We start from the raw sequence: 21,021 nt of genomic DNA, 5'->3' as shown, positions 1-21,021 counted from the left end.
AGGGCAATGCATAGTGATTTTAGCATTTCCCACCTTCAGAGTCTCATTGATACAATCCCTCTTCTGAAGACTTCTCTTTTTTTTCTCCTACTAGTGCTCATTCTAATACTCAGTTTTCTGGAGTATTTCTGAAGATGGAGAAACTTTTTGGGACAGCATCTGTGAATGACAAGCCAGGCAGAGTTAATTTTCAATTCTGCATCGCACTTTTGCTACTAAAATTAATAATAAAATTAATAACAAGACCAAGTCTGAGGTGAGAGCCATATTGCTAGAGTGGTGAAGGTAATGGCCTAAAAACTAGGAGTTCTAGACCTGTCTTAGGTATAAAAACTGGCTGAGGGTTTGAGGACATGAGAAAAAGAGAAGGCAGGAGTATTACATAGACAGTATTTGAGTGGAACAATTTTAAAAAGGCAGGATAAAAATATAATAATAATTTTAAAAATCAGATCTTCCTTCACCACTTTCTGTGGAGGACTTCTGTGCTAAACATACAAAACTACTATAATCACATTGAGAATTGTTTTAAAATTAGCTTACCCTGATTTATTCTGTTTTGTTCTAATTACCCTAGGTTTTTCAACTTTGTACTTCAGTTTTCATTGCCCCATTCATTTTTTTTTAAAATGTGCTCTTACTGGTACAATTATCCCGACTGAGTAACTGATGAGTTTATCTTATTACTGTGTGTACATACTTAGCACAGCATGCTTAAATACAATGTTCCTTTTCTGTTGGTTACAGGTTTACAGTTCATTTATTATTTTTTGTGAGTCTGCTATGAGTCTGCTAATAGCCCAGAAAAGGAAAACTCAGGCAGATAAAGGTGCATTGTCAGACAGTTTTAAAAGTACAAGTTGTTAATAAGTTCCAACACCATTTTTAGCTCTACTGGTTGATTGAATTAATGAACAAATGAACTGAGTAAGAAAGAACTTTTTCATTTCTGACATTCCAATAATGAAACATCTTTCCAAAGAAAAGCTGGATTAAGGTACAATGTGACTACTTGTCTTTTTCTGCAAGACAACGTTTCTCAGTTTTAACCTGTGTTTTTCTTATTAGCATAATTAAGGTTATATTTGATTGTCAGTCATATTTAAATTTAGCTCAGTGTTAAGTTTTCTCAAATGAAATAATACAGGTGACATTCAAATATAAACTAATCACTAAATAACCATTCATACCTACATTATGATTACAATTCCCATTCTTCCTGTGAGCCTGAGAAATAAGCAGGAACCATAATGACATTTCTGTTATCTGTTTATTTTCTACTACAATAGGGTGGGATGGGAAATAGATGGAAGATTTAAATGGAGCATATTTTCTTGGAAACGAGAAATGCTATCTGGGCTGAAAAGTTTGAATACTCTGAGCAAGTTATAAGATTTGAATAGCTTTTCTTTGCTTTTACAGGTTTGATCTTTGGTTTCATTCTTGATTATAAAATCCAGGACATTATAGATTCATGGTGAAACTTCCTATACAATATTTCTAGGACCATTGTCTTGAACTACAGTATAATGTTGTTTATCTCTGTGAGTGCAATGTAGGAACCAAACCCTTAACTCAGGGCTTACTATTATGCATGAATTATGTTGCTATGGTTTACTCAACAACCCATATTGCATAATATGAAAGCTGTTTTTTTTCTCCTGTAGAGAAGAAAGAAATGTTCAGTCTTATCATTTACTGGTGCTGCCTCCTTTGAAAATTCTCATTAGCATACTACGTTTGGCCATGGGTTCAAGTTCTAAATCCTATACTTAGCCTGCAATACTTATAATAGACATATTTATTTGGTCAGGATATATTTTATTAAGCAGTGAGATTTTTACTTTGCATGAAGAAGATGTCAGCTTCAGTTCCCAATATTTCCAGGGCTGGAATAGTTTCATATCTGAAATCCTAGAGAACAGTGTCAGTCACTTCATATAACAATGAGCAAGTTGCACCAATGGAATAACATAGCATAATGCAGCCACCTTAATTCCTACATTTTCTAGTGTTTGTTCCTCTCTTCTTTGTCATTCCTCTTTGTCTTCTCTTATAACTTTTAAGAGTTCCAGTGTTCCATGGTTGGCAGAGTGCTATTAATTTTTTTCCAAGAGGCTCTTAGAAAACTCTATTTAATTTTTATAAATCAAGGTAGTTAAACAGTTTTTAGTGAGGCATTCTTACTGAATTAATATACTCAACATTCGTGAATGGTTAATGCATTATCTTCTGATGATGGGGTATAAGTGTAAATTTCTGTGGATGAATTTGTAGCACACAGTTGACAATCAATTAGTGATAGGTTAATTTGTTATTCTTTTATTCTTCCTCTTTACCCTTCTTATGTATTCAGCATTAAACATCTTAGCAGACGCAATGCAAGGAGTAATCTAGCATGCAAACAAGATAATTTACAATCCTGCTTGCCTAGTTGTTATATTGGACAAGATTATGCTTACTATTTTGTTCTATATGATATATTGTTAGATTAATCTAATCTTCACAGTTTTAAACTGCTGAAGTGATATTGGAAGCCAGCCCTCATAAACGATAATCAGACACAAAATGGTCTTTACTGGTGTCATCTTTCTGAATTATTTGGAATAGTTTTTCTATCCACCTTGTTCAAAGATGATGAAACTGTCCTTTACGAAATCTATTTGCTGGACTGAAAGTTTTTCATAAATACCGGTTTGCTGAATTCCATGTAAGTTGTATATTCAGTTTTTCTCAGCAAGGATTAACTTTGAATTCCCAAAAGGAACCATTGGACAGAATTACAATTGTAAGTTGAGGCACCCACATAACCTGACACAATATTACAACTCTTTTCACAGTGGTCATTAAGCAAATCACACAATAGTAAGTCCAAACCCAATCTCCTGAATGGGTGTTGGCCAGAACTGGTTTATCCTTTCTAAGGCTATCATAATTCCAAAGAATTGCTAAACTACTGGCGGTAAGCCAAGGACTATTGATAACTGAAGACAGCTATAATTAGAAAATTGGTCTGCAGGAAATGCATTATGAACCCAGCAGAGATAGTTGTTGATTTTTTAAAAAGAAAATGACATGTATGTAGAGCTAATAAATACTGTGATGTCAAAAGCTTTTTGCTGGAAACTAAACTGCGCAATTCTACCTTACTACAGTATAAACATGCTAAGGTGCTTCCAGGTAATCAGTTTTTCTGTAGTCCAGCATTAATAGTTTTCTTAGCATTTTTGTGGTCTCATTTATCAAGAAACTTTATAGTAAAATGCCTGCCAACTAAGGATAAAAATGTTAATTCTCATTTTTGTGTACTAGTGAGCTAAGAATAGTTCATGATGCTTAAAACAGATTATTTACTTATTTTCCTAAATGGTAAAAAAAAGTGGTTTGGGGCATTTTTATGGTTTTGCAGGAGTGATTTTTACACTCCTACAAATTGTAAATCATTCAGAGTTGCTTTTTACAGATTGGGTCACCATCTAATAAAATTTTTAAAAATCAAGAAGTCTGTGATTGATGTTAACATTTAATAAACATCACCAAAGCTATATAGTATGTAGAAAATATATTTATCATTTTTAAAGAAAATAATTTTCATTCAGTCCTTATTCCACTGTGTCTGAATCCCCAAAATTAATTCTAAGTATTCATTTACATAGAGTTGTGTAATTGTGCTATGTTCAGGGTCATATTTGGCTTATGAGAGATTAATTTTAAAAACACAGACAAAAACTTCACAATTTGATCAGTTATGATTGTAGAAATATTGTGCATTTTTATTGTTATTATTAGACATGTATATTTTGTACTTTTTATTCTTAAATTTAGAGTAAGAGGTTATTTTATTATATAGCTGTAGTGTTATTTTGATTATTTAATTTGTGTATTTTTAATATTATGTTTTTGTCTTTTTGTTTTAACTTAGAGTAAGAAGTACTTTATTATACACTTGTATCTATACCAAAGAAAGTCAAAAGTTTTTCCTTTTGTATTTTTTTCATATTTTTGTCACTTTTTAACTTCTTTACCCATTTCATCTCTTCCTCTCCCCTTCTTTTTATTTTACTTTGTATTTTATTTCTTTCTGAAACTCATTAAACTTTGTTTAAAAAACAAATAGATATAATGTAATTTATTTTTTAATAAAAATCAAATACACATTTTCTTTCAGTCATGTAATCTTAATTTCTAGTTCTCTTCATTTTAAAAACTACAGTTTGACACCAAATTTGGAAACTGCAGTCAAGATTCTGAGGGAAGTACATTTAACATTGATAATCTTAGCGGTCCTGATTTATACTCATTTACCTTTTCAGCAATGGGGACTTTTGGAATTTTGGGAGAATGCATTGATCGCCTTTTTGATAATTTGCAATATGATTGTTATGGTGAACCTCACCCATGTCTGAGAAGCATTGTTGAGGTTGTTCCCTACCAATCTATCCAGCACTACCAGCCTGCCTTTTACAGTATATTCCCAGTTTGTCTTTCTGTTTTTCTTCCTGTTCTGTGAGCAAATTTTCAAATAAAATATCTGATTGCAGCTCATACCATTTTTATTTTTAAAAGATGCTTCTGAAAGACTATGTTGGGTTAAGATACATTCTTGGGAACAAAGATTCTGTTGGAGGCTGACACTTCACCGCATAACTTCTTACTTATATACATTTTAAATTTAAAAAAGAATCTAATATAAGGACAAGCCATTTGGTTGGTATCAAGGGAAACTTTCACTCAGTTAATAATATATCAAATAATACTCAACTGATGCATGCCCATAGTTTATAATATCATTCTATCTTGGATTTATATTGCAAAGCTTTACCTACTGCAGATGGGAATATGTTTTAGACAGCTGAACCTGTGTTGAATATAAACATAAAATTACAGACTTAACCCTTAGCTAAATATCTATTTGGACAAAAATATGTGATACCTCCATTAAATCTGTTTTTTTTTTCACATTTTCATGTTTTTCCAATCTTACATTCTGTCACTCTATTGCCATATTAGGCTGACTCTTATTCTGTAACACCACATTTTGTATGCATTTATTTTTTGGGGGGTTGCAATGGCCTATTAAATCTATAAGTTCAATGTTATTCTATCCCAATATGCAAATGCCCTTTTTTAAAAGTTGCAGATATAAAATCTTTCCCTCATGCGGTCAGTGTACTTGGTAAAATCTCTAATATGGCAGGTTTACTTTCTGTCATGCATAACTTAATAACTGAATTATTGCGATGAATGAAGCAATCCTAATTATATGATTAAGGAGGCTAAATATCTTCAGAACATTGATGCAGATGATCTGAGGATGGTCCATGCAGAGCCTAATGAAGGAAATCTATATGCAAGATTTTTAAAATAGGGTGATTACAAACTATTAATGAAACATATTGGTCTAAATCAATTAATGTACCACTACCTATTATGAGGAAGAAAATTAGCATAATTCTCAAATAAGGAAGATTTGTTTCATGGGGTAAACTGAGCTCCTTATTTTTCAATCAATATTAGCAAAGAAGGAAAGGGAGAGGCTTTGGCGAGGAAGTGCTCATGCACCATTTTCAAATGTTGGTTTATGTACATACTTTATATAATGGTCAGTAAATGAAAAGGAAACACATTTTAGAAGTACAGCAGTGATGATAAGCTAGAAGCTGTTGTGTCAGCTTATTAACATTTTGATAGCTTCCTTTTGTTCTTACTATAATGTATCTTCTGAATCCCTTTATCTTCTCTTATTTCTCTGAACAAAGGTCTCATTCGATTGCAAGAACTTATTAAGGCTCCATCAAGGTACAATTTGCGTCTAAAAATTCGCCAGCTACCTTCTGACACCAAGGATGCCAAGCCTTTGCTCAAGGAGATGAAAAGAGGCAAAGAATTCCACGTCATCTTTGACTGCAGTCATGAGATGGCAGCAGGTATTTTAAAACAGGTAAGCATACCTTTTCCCTTTCTCTTATCCTTTCTCAGAGACAATAGACATTTTAAAGTCAGTGTGGTTAGCCTTAACACAGACATTAACCTATGAGTTGCAGGTACATGGAAGCATGATTCAGTCATTCTTTTTTTAAAGTATTTTATTAGTTTTCTATCATTACAATTCATTTATGCTTAAAAAACAAAGTGTTGTCTGGGTTGATTTTGCCTAATCATAAAGATAAGCTCTTACTCTCTATCTTGCTTTTCCAACCATTGATAAAATAAGTTCTATGTTTGAAAGTATACTGTATCTTCTTTTCCTTTAATTCTCTATGGGAGTCTGTCCATTATTTCAAGTACTGTATTCAATTTCTTCTGTGCTGATACATGTGAGATCTACTTTGCATCCCAAAAGGAACCTTTACAGGTCCTACTTCACAATGGCCTTTTCCCCTTTGCGATGACTTGCCCCAGCAGCTCTTCTGCAGTTGAACTGATTTACTTAAGCTCATATGCGGTACAAGAGGAACTGCTGTAAATGGATTTCATCAAGAAAATTTGTAATTCTGTAGAACTTGGTAGCACACAGTTTCTTTTTTGGAGAGATCTTGTCTTATCTGTTGTCTGTGCCTGAACTCATATCCCTTAGCAGATCCCGTAAGGGAAATTCTGGCTTGGAACATTTGCATTTTTTCTTCATAACAAAATGAATTAATAAATCTCTGTCAGTTTCCTCTCTCTTTTTTTTTCAAGAAATGAATCCCACATGCAATATACCATGGTATTTATAATTCCTTTTCTGGTTTACCGTGAGAATAAGGTTTTTATTATTATTATTATTATTTTAGACTCTCAGGCAGCTCAAAACAAGGCAGTGATTTTTATTCCTGGTTCTCAGTGTTTCAGATCCCCAGAAGTGAAGAGAACACAAGTGACTTTCAGTTTGGTTCTAAGGGACTGAAAAATAAAAACCGCGATACCATGGAAGTGTCTATATTGTCATCTGTTCAGATGTATTTTGATGTACATAAAACATTGCATTTAATTCCAGTTTTCAATGAAAATTCAGTAGTCTCTCAAAGTACAGGTAGTCCTGTACTTACAATCAGAACTGAGCCTCAAATTTATGTTACTAAGTGAGACATTTGTTAAGTAAGCTTTGTCCCATTTTACCGACCTTTTGTGCCACATTTGTTAAGCAAATTACTGCAGTTGTTAAGTTAGTAACATGGTTGTTAAGTGAATCTGGCTTCCCCATTGACTTTGCTTGTCAGAAGTTTGCAAAAAAGGAGCACATGACCTGGGACGATGCAACCGTCATATATATGAGTCAATTGCCAAGCACCTGAAGGCAGGACAAGAAGCACCCTAGAACTAAGGAGAAACTTCCTGACAGTTAGAACAATTAATCAGTGGAACAACCTGCCTTAAGAAGCTGTGATTGCTTTAAAACTGGAAGACTTTAAGAAGAGATTGGACAGCCATTTGTCTGAAATGGTATAGTTTCCTGCCTGAGCAGGGAATTGGACTAGATGACCTCCAAAGTCCCTTCCAACTTTATTATTATTAGTATTATTATTAGTATTATCTGAATTTTGATCATGTGACCATGGGGATGCTGCAATGGTTATAAATATGAAAAATAGTCATAAGTCCCTTTTTCAGTGCTGTTGTAACTTTGAATGGTCACTAAAGGAACTGTTGTTAAGTTGAGAACTACTTGTATTAGAGAGACTAATGTGGATATGAGGGAGACTTAGTTCAAAAGAAAAGAAACTGTGTTGACCATATTATAAAATCCCATTAAAAAACAACTGATTATTAATAATTAGCTCAAGTAATGAACCAGCACTCTTGGTTCATTTAATGTGCTATTTTTAATTAATAAACTGCATGGTATCTTAGAAACTGAGTGTGTATACACATTTATGCAAACAAAGAATAACATTTTCTAAATCCTGCAAACAGATATGATGCCAGGTTATTTAGCCTATTCAATACTATATTTTTGATGAACTTGGATCCAACTAGGCAAGAGTGAAGAGACGATAAATGGAGATCTTCTCATAAATCTTCACATAAATAAACGTGGAATAATAGTACATGCAGATGGACTGTCAACTCTTCATTACCTCTCTCCTTTCACCTTCCCTCTAAATTAGGCTGCTAAAATGAAGAAAGCATGGAAAGATAACCAGGAATGTACATAATGAACTGATATTAAAAACTTGGTTGGAATAACATTCTTAGAAACATATAGCTGGCCTGATCCTGTATTTAGCATGTGATTCCATTTGTAAAACTAATAATATTATTATTTTTTTGTAAAGACTATAATTCCAAGTTTGAGGCTTACTAAAACAAGCTTTGTTTGTATAACAAAACTATGGTTAATTAAAACATTTTATTGGCTTAACCTGATTACTGGGGTTTATGAAATACAATGAATCATGAACTAAGGGGCTGACTTAAAAAAATGCAGCTATAGTCTAGTACAGGGGTCTGCAACCTTAAACACCCAAAGAGCCACTTGGATCCGTTTCACAGAAAAGAAAACACTGGAGGGGGGAAGAGCTTGACTGAAGAGTTTAATTAAAAAGAAATAGAGGCTGCTGTACATGAGTTCTCTCTCTCTCTCTCTCTCTCTCTCTCTCTCTCTCCCTCTCTCTCTCTCTCCCTTTCCTTCTCTGCGATCTTCTGCTCACCTGGCAAGCTGGCTTCAAGCTGTTCTTCAACAACTGACACGCATTCTTATTGGGCTGGCTCTCTCCTTCCCTTCCTGCTTCCTGCAGAGATGCAGCAAAGGGAGGAGCCCCACCCAATAAGCTTGTCAGCTTTTTGGAGAATAGGGTGAGGCCACTCTATTTTTCACACACACACACACACACACACACACACACACACACACACAGAGAGAGAGAGAGAGAGAGAGAGAGAGAGAGAGAGAGAGAGAGAGAGAAGGGAAGCACAAATACCTCTCTCTGTCTCTCTCTCTCTCTGCAAATGGCAGAGGAGGCTTGCAGCTGCAGGAGAAGGCTCAAAGAGCCACATGCGGCTCCGGAGCCACGGGTTGCCGACCCGTGGTCTAGTAGAATATGAGCCTCGATAAGCAAATGACATCAATTTGGAAGCTTATATTTATAAGCCATTTACTGGAACCATTTCCCTTTTGTTTCTGTGGGATTTCCATTTTAAAAGCTGTGAATAATCCCTTCTTTGCATGTTAAGTTCTGTTTTAGGGTTCTCTTACAAAAGACCCAATTCATCTTGTCTTCCAGATTTGGTAACTTTGCCACAGTGGTTTACTAGCATGAATGACTAAATGAGTCACAATGCTGGCATGTCAATCATGAGAAGCGAAGAAATCCCTATAGGGGATTGCTAAATGCTTTAGCTTTATAAGGAGGAGAAATACCATGTATGTACTTTGAGTCTTGATTGGCCAACAGCTCAGAGAGAAAATTGCTGTTGGGTTCTTGATCTGTATGAGCCCCATGGACTCTCTAGATAGGCCTATGTAAATATATATATATATATATATATATATATATATATATATATATATATATATATACATTGCTTACTGATGTACACCGCTTAGAGAGTGCTTGCACTTAAAGCGGTATATAAGTCTCATAAATAAATAAATAAATAGACAGCAAATGGTGACATTCTAGAAGATCTCAGATGGATTAGGGATGTGTTTGAAGTGCCATTTAAAAGACTGTTAAGTGGAAAATCTGTTTGTCTGCAAGTACCCCAGACCTGCAGCATATAGTGAGTTTCAAACCGTGTTTTAGTCAGGCAGGTTGTAGAAACTATATAAAGAAAGCTATGGAAACCCACCTTCAAATAAGCAGGACAGATCATGAGCTATTAAGAGTCAGCAGCCAGAATCTTAGATTCATGCAGATATAGTGCCATGTTTTACAGTGCCCTGTTCCACAGTTTGCAAAATGAACATTATCTCAGGTTGGTTATGACAATGCACTTGTGCAGTGGCTAAACTTTGAGAGTGCTTTGATGTAAATTTCTAATTTTTGCAATCAGCAAGGCAGACAACATTTACACTGCTGAGAACCACAGTTCAGCTGCTTGAGCATGAATATGGCAGTCTCCCTTGTGTTCAAGATACCAACTTTGCTTCTAACCCTTTTATTTTATTTATTCTCCTCCTTGTAAAGCATTTAGCATTTTATTTTATTTTATTTATTAGATTTTTGTACAACCCAACTTGTCTAGAGGCAACTTTTCTGGGTGGAGACATAAGAAGCTTCCTTTCATGGCAGAAAAATATGGAGCCTATGAGAGGGATCTTTGCATGAGAAGTGTTCTTTGTGAGGATGAAAACTCTTTTTACTCACCAAGAAAACATTAGAACTAAGTTTCATGGCCCAAAACATAGATCTGAAATTGCTGAATCCAGTTAATTTTTCACCTACTTTAAAATGTTTGGTTCCAAAATGTTTACTAGAGTGAAGCTAGCTTTAAAAAAGCTTGGCAACCAAGCAACCAGAGCAATAAGTTAGTCCATCAGCCAGGCTGCATTATTTATAATGTACCAATATGCTGTAAGTGAACAACAAATGTAGCTTTTGATAGTTCCTATGTCAGCAAAAACAAATGGGTTCTTTATAAGGATTAGAGCTGAGTGGTGCCTTATTTTATAGCCCTTCTTTATACATATAAAAGGTTTTTCACTGCTGAATTATTATTTTTTTTTAACAAGCAGGGCGTTTCTGTAGTAATCAGTCCTTAGTCGAAGAAGGGTGCAAAGAAATGGCTGGCCGCACGCAGCCTTTATTTGTTTATATAGAGTTTTACAAATAGCAAAAGTTACTGCATGGCAATAGCATTTCATTGGCTAAAACCCTTTACCAATCCTCAAGAATAAAAAGCTAGAGGCCATAAACAGGGAAACTTGTTGTTCACCAGCCAGCCTTATCAAACTGGCCAAGGTCACACAGACCTGCGTACTTCCACATCACTATGGTAATGTGAGCAAGATAGATGCAGAGAGGAGGGGTACACAGGCTTTGGAGGGACAGTGTTCTGCACACAATCTTTGCCTGTCTCTCACCTCTACAGTTTCAAGCTACTTATGTGGAAAATAAGCAAACAAAAATAATAAAGTAGCTCCCCAAACAAGTATTTATTCCTCTTTGTGTATGTAATTATAATTATATAGCATTTTATATATCATCTGGTTTACATCATGATCAGAATTTAAACTTGGCTTTTCCTGAAGCATTTGATATACCTAAGGAGAAGTATAGCACTCCTTGAAGTTCTGTAACATGAGTAATCTAACTCAGAGGTAGAATAGAATAGAATAGAATAGAATAGAATAGAATAGAATAGAATAGAATAGAATAGAATAGAATAGAATAGAATAGAGTTGGAAGGGAGGTCTTCTAGTCCAGCCCCTGCTCAAGCAGGAGAACCTATACCATCTCAGACAAGTGACTGTCTAGTCTCTTCTTAAAACTTTCCAGTGATGGAGTGCCCACGATTTCTGGGACAAGGTATTCCACTGGTTAATTGTCCTCACTGTCAGGAAATTTCTCCTTAATTCCAGGTTGCTTCTCTCTTTGAACAGTTTCCAACCATTGTTTCTTGTCCTGCCCTCTGGTGCTTTGGTGAATAACGTGACCCCCTCTTCTTTGTGGCAGCCCCTCAAATACTGGAATACTGCTATCATATCTCCCCTATTTCTTCTTTTCTTTGGACTAGCCAAATCCTTAAAAGTGATATGGTGACCAAAATTGGCTGCAGTATTTCAGGTGTGGTCTTAGTAGGGTTTTATAAAGCAGTAGCTATACCAGTAGCTATACCTATACCATCAGAGACATAGAATCAAGATTGTGTGATCTTGATTCTATGCCTCTGTTTATATAACCCAAGATTGTATTAGTTTTTTTGGCTGGTGCTGCATACTGCTGGCTCATGGTTTAAGTGATCGTCCATAGGACTCCAAGGTCTCTCTCACAGTTAACTGTTTTTAAACCTGGTCTTGCCCATCCATCTGGTGGTGATGTTTTTTATTTCACCTTTTTCTAGCTTATCAAGGAGTATGTTGTGGTCTGCTTTATCAAATGCCTTACTGAAGTCTAAGTATACTATGTCCACAGTATTTTGCTGGTCTATTAGTTTAGTCACTTTGTCGAAGAATGAAATAAGTTTGATTTGGCATGATTTGTTTTTAACAAATCTATGCTGGCCACTAGTTATAACTTTTGTTGCTTCTAGTTGTTCGCAGATCTGTTTTTTGGGCAACAGGGACCAGTTCTGTGGAAAGAGGTTTTTCTGCAGACTGGAGGGGGCATAGTTTCATGCCTGCACCCTGTGGTTGGGGCTTTGCTTGTTGTTGCAGACCAGTTTCTGGCATACCATGGCCCGGTGCCAGTCCATGGACTGGGGGTTTGGGACCCCTGACCTAACTGGTTTTGGATTGCTTCTTTACATGCTCTGAAGTAAAAAGCAAGAAGAATGCTAATAATCAAAGGTTCATCAGCTCATTTTTTTCCCATCTGGAAGTCCTCAATGGCCTATTTCAAATCTATTTGCATCTCTAACTGGCTGTTAGTTTAGGCAGATCTTTGTCTGGTTTAAAATTCTTTGGGGTCATTTAATCAATTTAATGTAGTGACAACATCATGAAGGAGAATTCTTATTTATTAATCAAAGAGATGATTAAGAAAAGCCTAAAATGTATTCGAGAGGGATGAGAGGGGAGGAAGATGAAGGGAGGAAGTAGGATGGTAAGAGGAGTAGGGGAGGGGAAGAGAGTAGTGAGGGGAGGAGAGAAAGAGGAGGGAAGTAAGTAAGGAAGGTATTAGGGAGGGTGGATGCAGCTTGGGGGGAGGGAGCAAGCGGCACCTATGGTTATGGTTATGATTATGAATTTATTTTATTTTGCAAAGTGAATTTTGTTGTATAATTATGTTGGATAAATGGAAAATATTTTTTTTTAAAGAAAAGCTTAAAATGGGAAGCTGAAGTTGGTTCAGCTTCAGGAGGTAGAAAAACTACATTTATTTAGTATTTTTAATTATATAATTTGCATTAGAAATTACATATTATTCATATTAGACATTAATGTAAAAAAATGTTGGTTCAGGGCTCATATTTGGTGCACGTCTTCCTTGCAGAATGGGATTTAGATTTAATGGCCAGCATTCTATTTTAGCTTCTTTGACTCCATTGTTTTTAATTTATTTTTCTTCAGTGAGTGTTCATTATATAATAAAAAACTATAGAATACAGTAAATGCAATTAATGCCACATCTTCCATTAGATTTTTTGGTTGGCAATCACAATAATAATAATAATATGCTTCTTTCATATTTGCAATACTAAACAGTCTACTAATAATAATGTTTTTATCTACAGTTTTGTTTCATTAATTCTTTTAATAGCCGGTTATCTGCTCTAACTGCTTAAAAATGATTTGCTTGGCCTAATTTTAGTATAATTCTAGACCTATACTTTTATGCACATCTTCATCTTAGGGGAGCTTTCCATTGTTCTCATAGGTGTGATTAAAAACAGCAATAAGAATAAAACCGTAGAAATAATAAAGTGGTGTTACCTAACTTTTTTTTTAAAAAAAAGTTAATGCGCATACTGAATTTTTCTTTACAGGCTTTAGCAATGGGAATGATGACAGAATACTATCATTACATCTTTACTACACTGGTAAGTAGCTTTAGAAAAATATTCTAATGGTCTCAGACATCGCTCTAAAGCATTTCTCATTAGATTACTTGACAGTAATAGTAAAAGTTTTTTACTGAAAGTAAAAGCATTTGTAGTTTCATAAGGGGAAAAAAGTATTTAATGTTACCTTTGTTTGGAATGTGATTGCTATGGCAACTCTGTGATCACTGATAAACAAGCTACTCATAGTTGTTTAATGGAGGCACACGCCAATAAGAGCTGGTTACTTCTGGGTTTCTTTCAACATGCTGATGTTTGTATTAAGGAAGGTTCTATTCCTAAACAGCAAGTATTCTCAAACTATAGGTCACACTCTTTCAGGGATGGGTGAGTGAAGAAGGCTTCACAGGCAGGGTGACACTGTAAGAGAATATTTGTAGTTTGGGGCTGAACCATGGAGTCCTTGCTGCTCACTGAGTTTGTTTGTTTGTCTGCTTGAGGACATTTTGTTATCCAGTTAGGTAACATCACTGTCACTGGACAATGAAATGTCTGCAAGCAATCAAGCTCAGAGAGAGCACCAAGCATTCCTCAGATTATCCTATCGCTAAACAATTGCTTGCCTGGAGAATCTCTGAGAGCCATATTCTAGTATAGTTTTCCAAACCTTTGGGGACAACAGTGGGCCCATGATAGAGTCCTTCTTCCTGTTTGGTGACTTGAATTGTCTTTTGATGCTCTGGACTACAAATAGAATCCAGGAGAGGTTCTGTTTTTTCTTTGCAGTCATGGCAGAGTTTGCAAGGTAGTTTAAGATTTTCTCAATAGTATATTCTCTGGGTGATTTTTCTAGCATATTCATTGCTGTATCAAATCCATTTGGTTATGTTCTGGGAAATCCATTCAGTTTTTAGTAGATTCATGGTATCTATTCTGTTGGTTTAAATTTGGATTTACTGCCAGGACACTTTTCATTTTAACCTGTTTAATGTACCTATGTAATACTGGAATCTCTTTCAATGGAGCAGAATGAATTGAAGTTATTTATTTACTGTTGCATAACATTAGTAATGTCATGACTACCTATTGCCATTCTTTCATGTGTCCTTGGCAGTACACAAAGAACAAAGTAGCTAGAAAGGGGCATCTATCATGGTTCTGATGGTGTGAGATGGTGAAATTCAATAGGATTGCTCAAGGAGCGGCTACTTTCATCCAGTAGCTTTATTTGCCACCTATAGATTACAGACTTTATTAGCATGAATAGTTCTGGATTGTTTGTTTTGATTTAGATGTGCATGACTCCAATTGACCCCTGACGACTCACAGCAGAAAACAACAAAACAAATATATAATCCAAACAGAGTACTTAGCAATAAATGGAATGGTTATCCAACAACACATAATCTATTATACACCACCCTAGACTAGGATGGTTATCAACAACCCATACTCTACTCTACACTACTCTAGACTAACATATAAAGACCTGGTGGTTCTCCTTAAGAGAGTTCATCAGAGTGAAAGTCATTCATATTTCAGGAAGACAGCACTTCAACAGACAAGACTTCCAGGTTCTAAAAAATGGTCATACTTGATCAAAGGAAGCTGCAACAACCCTGTTGGACTAAATTAGCCAGGCTACACTATGGAAGTTAGGTGATCCCTCAAGTAACCAAACTCTAGGCCAAGTAGGATTTTATAGGTCATAACTAGGACCTCGAATCTGCCTGGAAGGAAACCAGAACCAGTGCAGCTAATGAAAAGAGTAATACATGGCATACCAAAGCATACTTATCACGTCCAGCTCCATTGCATTCTTAGAAGCTTTGTAGCCAGCAAACAGAGTGCAGGAATTATATGTAATGTAGTTGTGGGCCTATAAGCTGCCTAAATGGGAGAAGCAAGCTTCTTTGGCAAAACAGCAAGGGAACAACTTAATAAGTAAACAAGCTCTATAAAAGAAACCATACAATTAGTAAAGCACAAAAAGTTCTATATCTGGCACTTAATCCTTTGGTCTAATTAAATATTCCCATTTGCTTATTAGTCTTGAAGGAAAGGAAAGTTAGCAGGAGGTCATGGATTTTCTTTCATTTCTTCTTTTTTTTCTTGGAAGAACTTCAGAAGTTGACAACTAAGGTAATTTGAGATATGCCAGCCAGAAGATAGATATTTTGCTCAATGGAGCCATGTAACCTGTATCACTTTTGGCTCCTCTGCTTTATTAATTACTTCTTACCTGACACAGTAGAAAACTTGTCCAATAAATTTTCCAGCCACAGTGTTTAGCTGGGCTGTTTGGAAGTGTACTTTCTCATGATTGATTTGGAGTCTAATGTAATACCTCGTTAATTCTCTCTGAACTGTTGTGCATATTTATTATAGTTTTGAGTAAACAGAAATGTGTTCAAATTACATAATTACTTATGCAATTGTCCAAGATGACTTGGAAGCAACCCAGGTATAAAGAAAAAGAGCTTTGAGTCATTATTGCAAGTAGTTTTGCCCCTGGCCCATGCTCAACAAGCCTAAATTACAGGGATTTTTGCCATTGCCATTAATGTCATGCATTTCTTTTGCTTATGCCATCTGAATCATTCTATTATATTTCTATAATATAATAAAAAGGGCTTTTTAAAATATATTTTCAGTCTTACTATCTCCTTACCACATAGTGTGGTTGACATAAATTGAATTGTTCTATGGGTGACCCAGTCCACTATAACAAGTGGAGCCCCTCATATAAATCTTAACATTTAATGGATGTTTGTTTGCCCAAACCAGGCTGCCTTAAAATAGGAATGGAAGTGCAGCTTAATAATAAATACTGTGTAACATAAAATGTACCATGTGGTACAGACTCAGAAGAAACAAGTTGATGTTTTAATCAATCTGTGAAAAATGATGTGATTACCTCTTATTCTAATTTGAAACATTATATGAATTATCAAAGGGCAATTTATCATATTGTACTAGCTCATTTAGGGAGGCAGACTAGGTCTCCTCCTCCTCCTCCTCCTTCTCTTCCTCCTCCTCCTCCTCCCCCCTCCTCCTAATCTTTATAAACTATCACTATTTATATTAACAAAATTCACTGTATTATTTCAGATTCGTTAACCTTAAAAGGTAAAAAAAAAATACTTTTTTCATGTTTTAAAACACTAAACTTTTCTTTAAAAACATTTCTAAGATCAAAGTTTTAATATCTTTTTAGAATTTTTTTAACTTTAAAGTTCACTTTCAGTTAGACCAACACAGTTCCAAGTAACTCCAATTAACTTTTTAAATTTAAATCACTCCCTCCAAATTGCCCTCATAAAATAAAATTTTTCTTCTTGTATACATTCTTTTTAAAACTCTAATTTTTTCTTTAAGCTAATACATCTTTTTCTTTAACTTTAACTTTTCTTTAACTTTCTCTTAACATAGATACTTTCAAATACACTTTCAGTATTACAAGCTTTAAAAATTACTTAAGCATTATATATAAAGGGGGAAAAAGTATTTTCAGACCCACTTTACATTAAAACTTTCTTTCAATTGCAAATATCAGAATGATAAAAATCCATCCGAATGTCAATTGACTCATGAAGTTTAAGTCATTCCTTCCATCTTATCTTCATGAAATAAAATCTTTTTCTTCTCTGAAATGTTTATCAAGTAGTTATAAACTTCTCTTTTTCTCAAGGATTTCTCATCCTTGTGAGTGTCCATGAAAAAAGGAGTCCCATACTTGTCCTTTGAAAAGTTGCAGATTTTCTTGGAATTCTTCTTTCTATTGTGTTGGGAGGTTTATATTTAAACCATCATAATAAAAGTTGGTGTCAGGTTTATATTCCAAAACTGCAATTGACTCCTGTACATTGTCAGCTACTTGTGAAATTACCTGGGTGGTTTGGTAACTTTCTACACATATTTGCATCTCTAAAATAGTTTGAGTAGGGTTTTTTTAACATCCTTGGAGCATAGCTAGTCTATGTCCCAAAGGTGCTTTTTAAAGAGGCAACTGAACTTTCTTATTTTTCTTTGAAGACATTTCACTTCTTATCTAAGAAGCTTCTTCAGCTCTGACTGGATAGTGGGGAATATGAAAGATTTATATTCCTTGCGGACAGCTGGTCATTTTCATTCTTTTAGAGCAGGGGTATCAAACTTGCCACATTATGTGACATGTCGCAACATGTTGCGATTTCCCCATTGCTGGAGTTGGGGTGGGGGCAGTTTCTGCATGACCCATCCGGCCTATGGGCCAGCAGTTTGACACCCCTGTTTTAGAGAGTCACTGAGGCTACTTGGAGGTTTGTCTGTGTTCTCAGGGTCACCTGAGTAGTTCAAATGGATGTGGAGCCTTCTTGGAACTGCTGAAAGGACTGTTGTGGAGCTGTACTTTCTGCAGAGGCACAGGTTGTTGGGGATGAGTCTGTGTTGTCTGCATCTCAAACTGAAACTCAAATGGTTCCTGTAGTCTTCAGAGCTGAAGAAACTTCTTGGATGAGAAGTGAGAGTCTTCAAAGAAAAGCAAGAAAGTCCAGTTGCCTTTTAAAAAAGCACCTTTGGGGCAATTATGACTTGGATGACTGAGAATCTCCATAGACATTTAGTTGGTCTATGAATTGTTGGATTTTATTTAAGGATTTTTCAAATACATCTCTAATAGTTCCCTCCTCCATCTTCTTACTCTTTAATCAAAGAGTAGCTTTTTTGTAAGTCACTGAAGAATTGCTGGCCAATCGGAAATCATAAAAATCAGAAAGTTTTGGCCATTCATAGCAAAGCAGACTAAGCTACAAATGACTAAAAATAATAAACTAGAACCACTACTTTCTACCCTTATATTTCTCCATCATTTTTTTTAAAAAAAGATACTCCATAATTTCTTATTTAGCTTGCCTTAGCAGCCTTCTCATTGTTTAACAATGAAGAAATCTCCAAAATGGCACAGATCCTCAAAAAGGAATAATAGGCTGTGGCTAAATATAGCCTCTATTAGTTTAATAAAGATTAATAATCCTTAAAATTATTAAGAAATGAAAGCACAACTTACTATCTGTTTGAAAAATAAATTCCAAAATAGCTGCTTCTTCAGCAACATACTGATTGCAGCCTCACCACCCCCCCCAGCTGTCTGCTTTGAAGCACAGCTCCTAAAGCTACTTGCAGATCTTTGCTATATGAGGATCTTGTGGGATGAGTCTAGGACTTTCCCTAACCCAGGAGAGTCATATAAACTAAAGAAATGCCAGTTTCTTCTATTGGAAGTTGAAAAAGCAACAGCCAGGGAAAAACCCTTCAGGGATCTTTCCCTGGGCATATCGTTTAGTTGGCCATCTTCACCGGAAGTCATGGAGTAATATTCTTAACTACCCTGGAAAGAATCAGATTATTGAAAACAGACCTAGATTACCCCTAGATGTCCCCTAGATGGAAAAAAATAGTCTATGAAATTAAACATTATCTATTTGTCAAGAAATGGAAATACTGAAAATCAGAATCCCTTCCCCCTGGTTGTCCAAGTCTGCCTTGGAAATTTGAGAGACAAATCTAGGAAAAGATGAAAAGTAGAGAAAAATAGTGGATTCTGTTCATCTTAATGGCTTTTTAGCAATCCTTATTCTGGAAAAGCTTTTCTTGCTATTCTTTTCTTCATAGTATTGGTTTTGTTCAATCATGCCAAACCTTTTCTGCAGGATTGTTTGCTTTCATGTTTTGGGATCAATAGTGCAGTAAAATGAGAGTGGCTTGTGCATGTTACATTGCCATAATTGCATTTTGTGCTAGTATTCCAAGAATGGTCAACATAGTGAAGCTTTGAATATGACTTCTGGAAGATGTGTTTATATTTACTACTATCTTCCATATTGTGCCTAGCAAACTATCTAAACTTTCTGTTATTTTTCTTAAGCAGACTTTTAATGGGAGCAGGAGAGAAATATTATAAATTTAGACAAGCCTGAAGTTAGTAATGATGACACTGAAGTGACAAAATATGTAGATGTTCCATCATAAACCTCACCTTTTGATACTTGTATAATACTGCACACAAGTTCGTAAGAGATGGAATTTGTGGCACGTCACAAATTTTATCACCTACATGGCCTGTGTAAGTAAATAAGTAACACATGCATTTACAGGTTTGAGTGTGTTTGGATTAGGAACTTCCTTTTATTTCCTAATATATAAATTATAGACAAACATTGTAAAAAGATTTATTAGAGCAGAATTATTACACAACCTTTGTATAATGAAGACTTATGGATTGTTCACAAACAGCAAAGGATGTGGCTCAGTGACTTTCCTTGACAGTCTATAAATGTTTATGTTAATAGCTATGGAGTTTTATTATGACTTAGTGCAAAGGTCTCCAACCTTTCCGGGCTCACGGCCTGGAGGGAAGGAGAGCAGCTTCCAAATTGGTGCACACACATTCATACAGACAGCACTGTGCGCATTGGCGCAGCACTAGTGAACCCATTTGTGCATGCGCAAATAGGCCACACACAGTGGCCTGGTACTAGCGGCCCCATTTCTACATGCATGAATGGGTTGTGCAGACCTGCCTGGCACTAGCGGCCCAATTCACATCAGCACATGAAAACAGGGCCACTGACGCTAGTGCGAGTGGGGGGAGTATGCATGCACACATATGCACACCAGCCAGCCTTTTCCACAAGAAGCCATGGCCTGGTAGTGGGCTGCATCCCATAGGTTGGGGATCCCTGACTTAGTGGACGTGTAGAAATGTCCTAGAAGCATCACACATTTGTGATGTTCATTGGGCATTATTATCAAATCATTTAATTCACGGTTGCATTGGGGTTGCATATGGTTGTCAAATGCTTCAGAAAGCACACAAATGGTTAGATGTATTGTTTTGTTATCATTGTTATACATGAGAGAAGAAACATGTTTGGAAACAGGGAGATTATGTATGGATGAAATATCTAAAAATATTTAAATATTTAGATAAAAATATCTAAAAATATTTTCTCCTTTTCTTTAGGACCTCTTTGCTCTTGATGTGGAGCCTTATCGGTATAGTGGAGTAAACATGACTGGTTTTAGGATTCTAAATACAGAAAATAGTCAGGTGGTGTCCATAATTGAAAAGTGGTCCATGGAACGATTGCAAGCTCCTCCAAAACCTGATTCGGGTTTGCTGGATGGATTTATGACGGTATGAACACCAATTAACCTACACTTGTCAAATATTTGATATTACTTCCTATTTTCTTCTTGGGTATCTTTGATTGTCTAATTGCTCACTAAGATTATGTCCTCCTTTATGCCTCAATTCTGTATTTTATCTCAGTTTCTGGATCTGAAAAGTAAAGTATAACTGTCCATATTAATACTCCAACAAATGACTTGAACACGTTGGTGAGGTTATGTACCTAACAGAGCCATATGCCCCAGCATACATCATGGATGTTT

The 21,021-nt window shown here is 35.6% G+C and overlaps 1 protein-coding gene across 1 annotated transcript in view; it reads left to right on the top strand.

The window, feature by feature from the left end:
- LOC120307381 (glutamate receptor ionotropic, kainate 2-like) overlaps nt 1-20,764 on the top strand; it is a gene marked incomplete at its 3' end in the record, with an annotated part of 221,480 nt that extends 200,716 nt beyond the window's left edge. Inside the window, exons 4-6 of the mRNA XM_039342141.1 lie at nt 5,760-5,941; nt 13,573-13,626; nt 20,591-20,764. Of these exons, the coding sequence (XP_039198075.1) occupies nt 5,760-5,941; nt 13,573-13,626; nt 20,591-20,764 (410 nt within the window). The remainder of the gene's footprint in view (nt 1-5,759; nt 5,942-13,572; nt 13,627-20,590) is intronic.
- Nucleotides 20,765-21,021: the final 257 nt, after the last annotated feature.

The sequence above is a fragment of the Crotalus tigris genome, unplaced genomic scaffold, assembly GCF_016545835.1.
Source record: "Crotalus tigris isolate CLP2741 ecotype Arizona unplaced genomic scaffold, ASM1654583v1 scf7180000017774.6281472, whole genome shotgun sequence".
NCBI lineage: Eukaryota > Metazoa > Chordata > Lepidosauria > Squamata > Viperidae > Crotalus > Crotalus tigris.
Note: the sequence above shows the minus strand (reverse complement) of the source record. Positions and strands in the feature narration are given on the sequence as shown.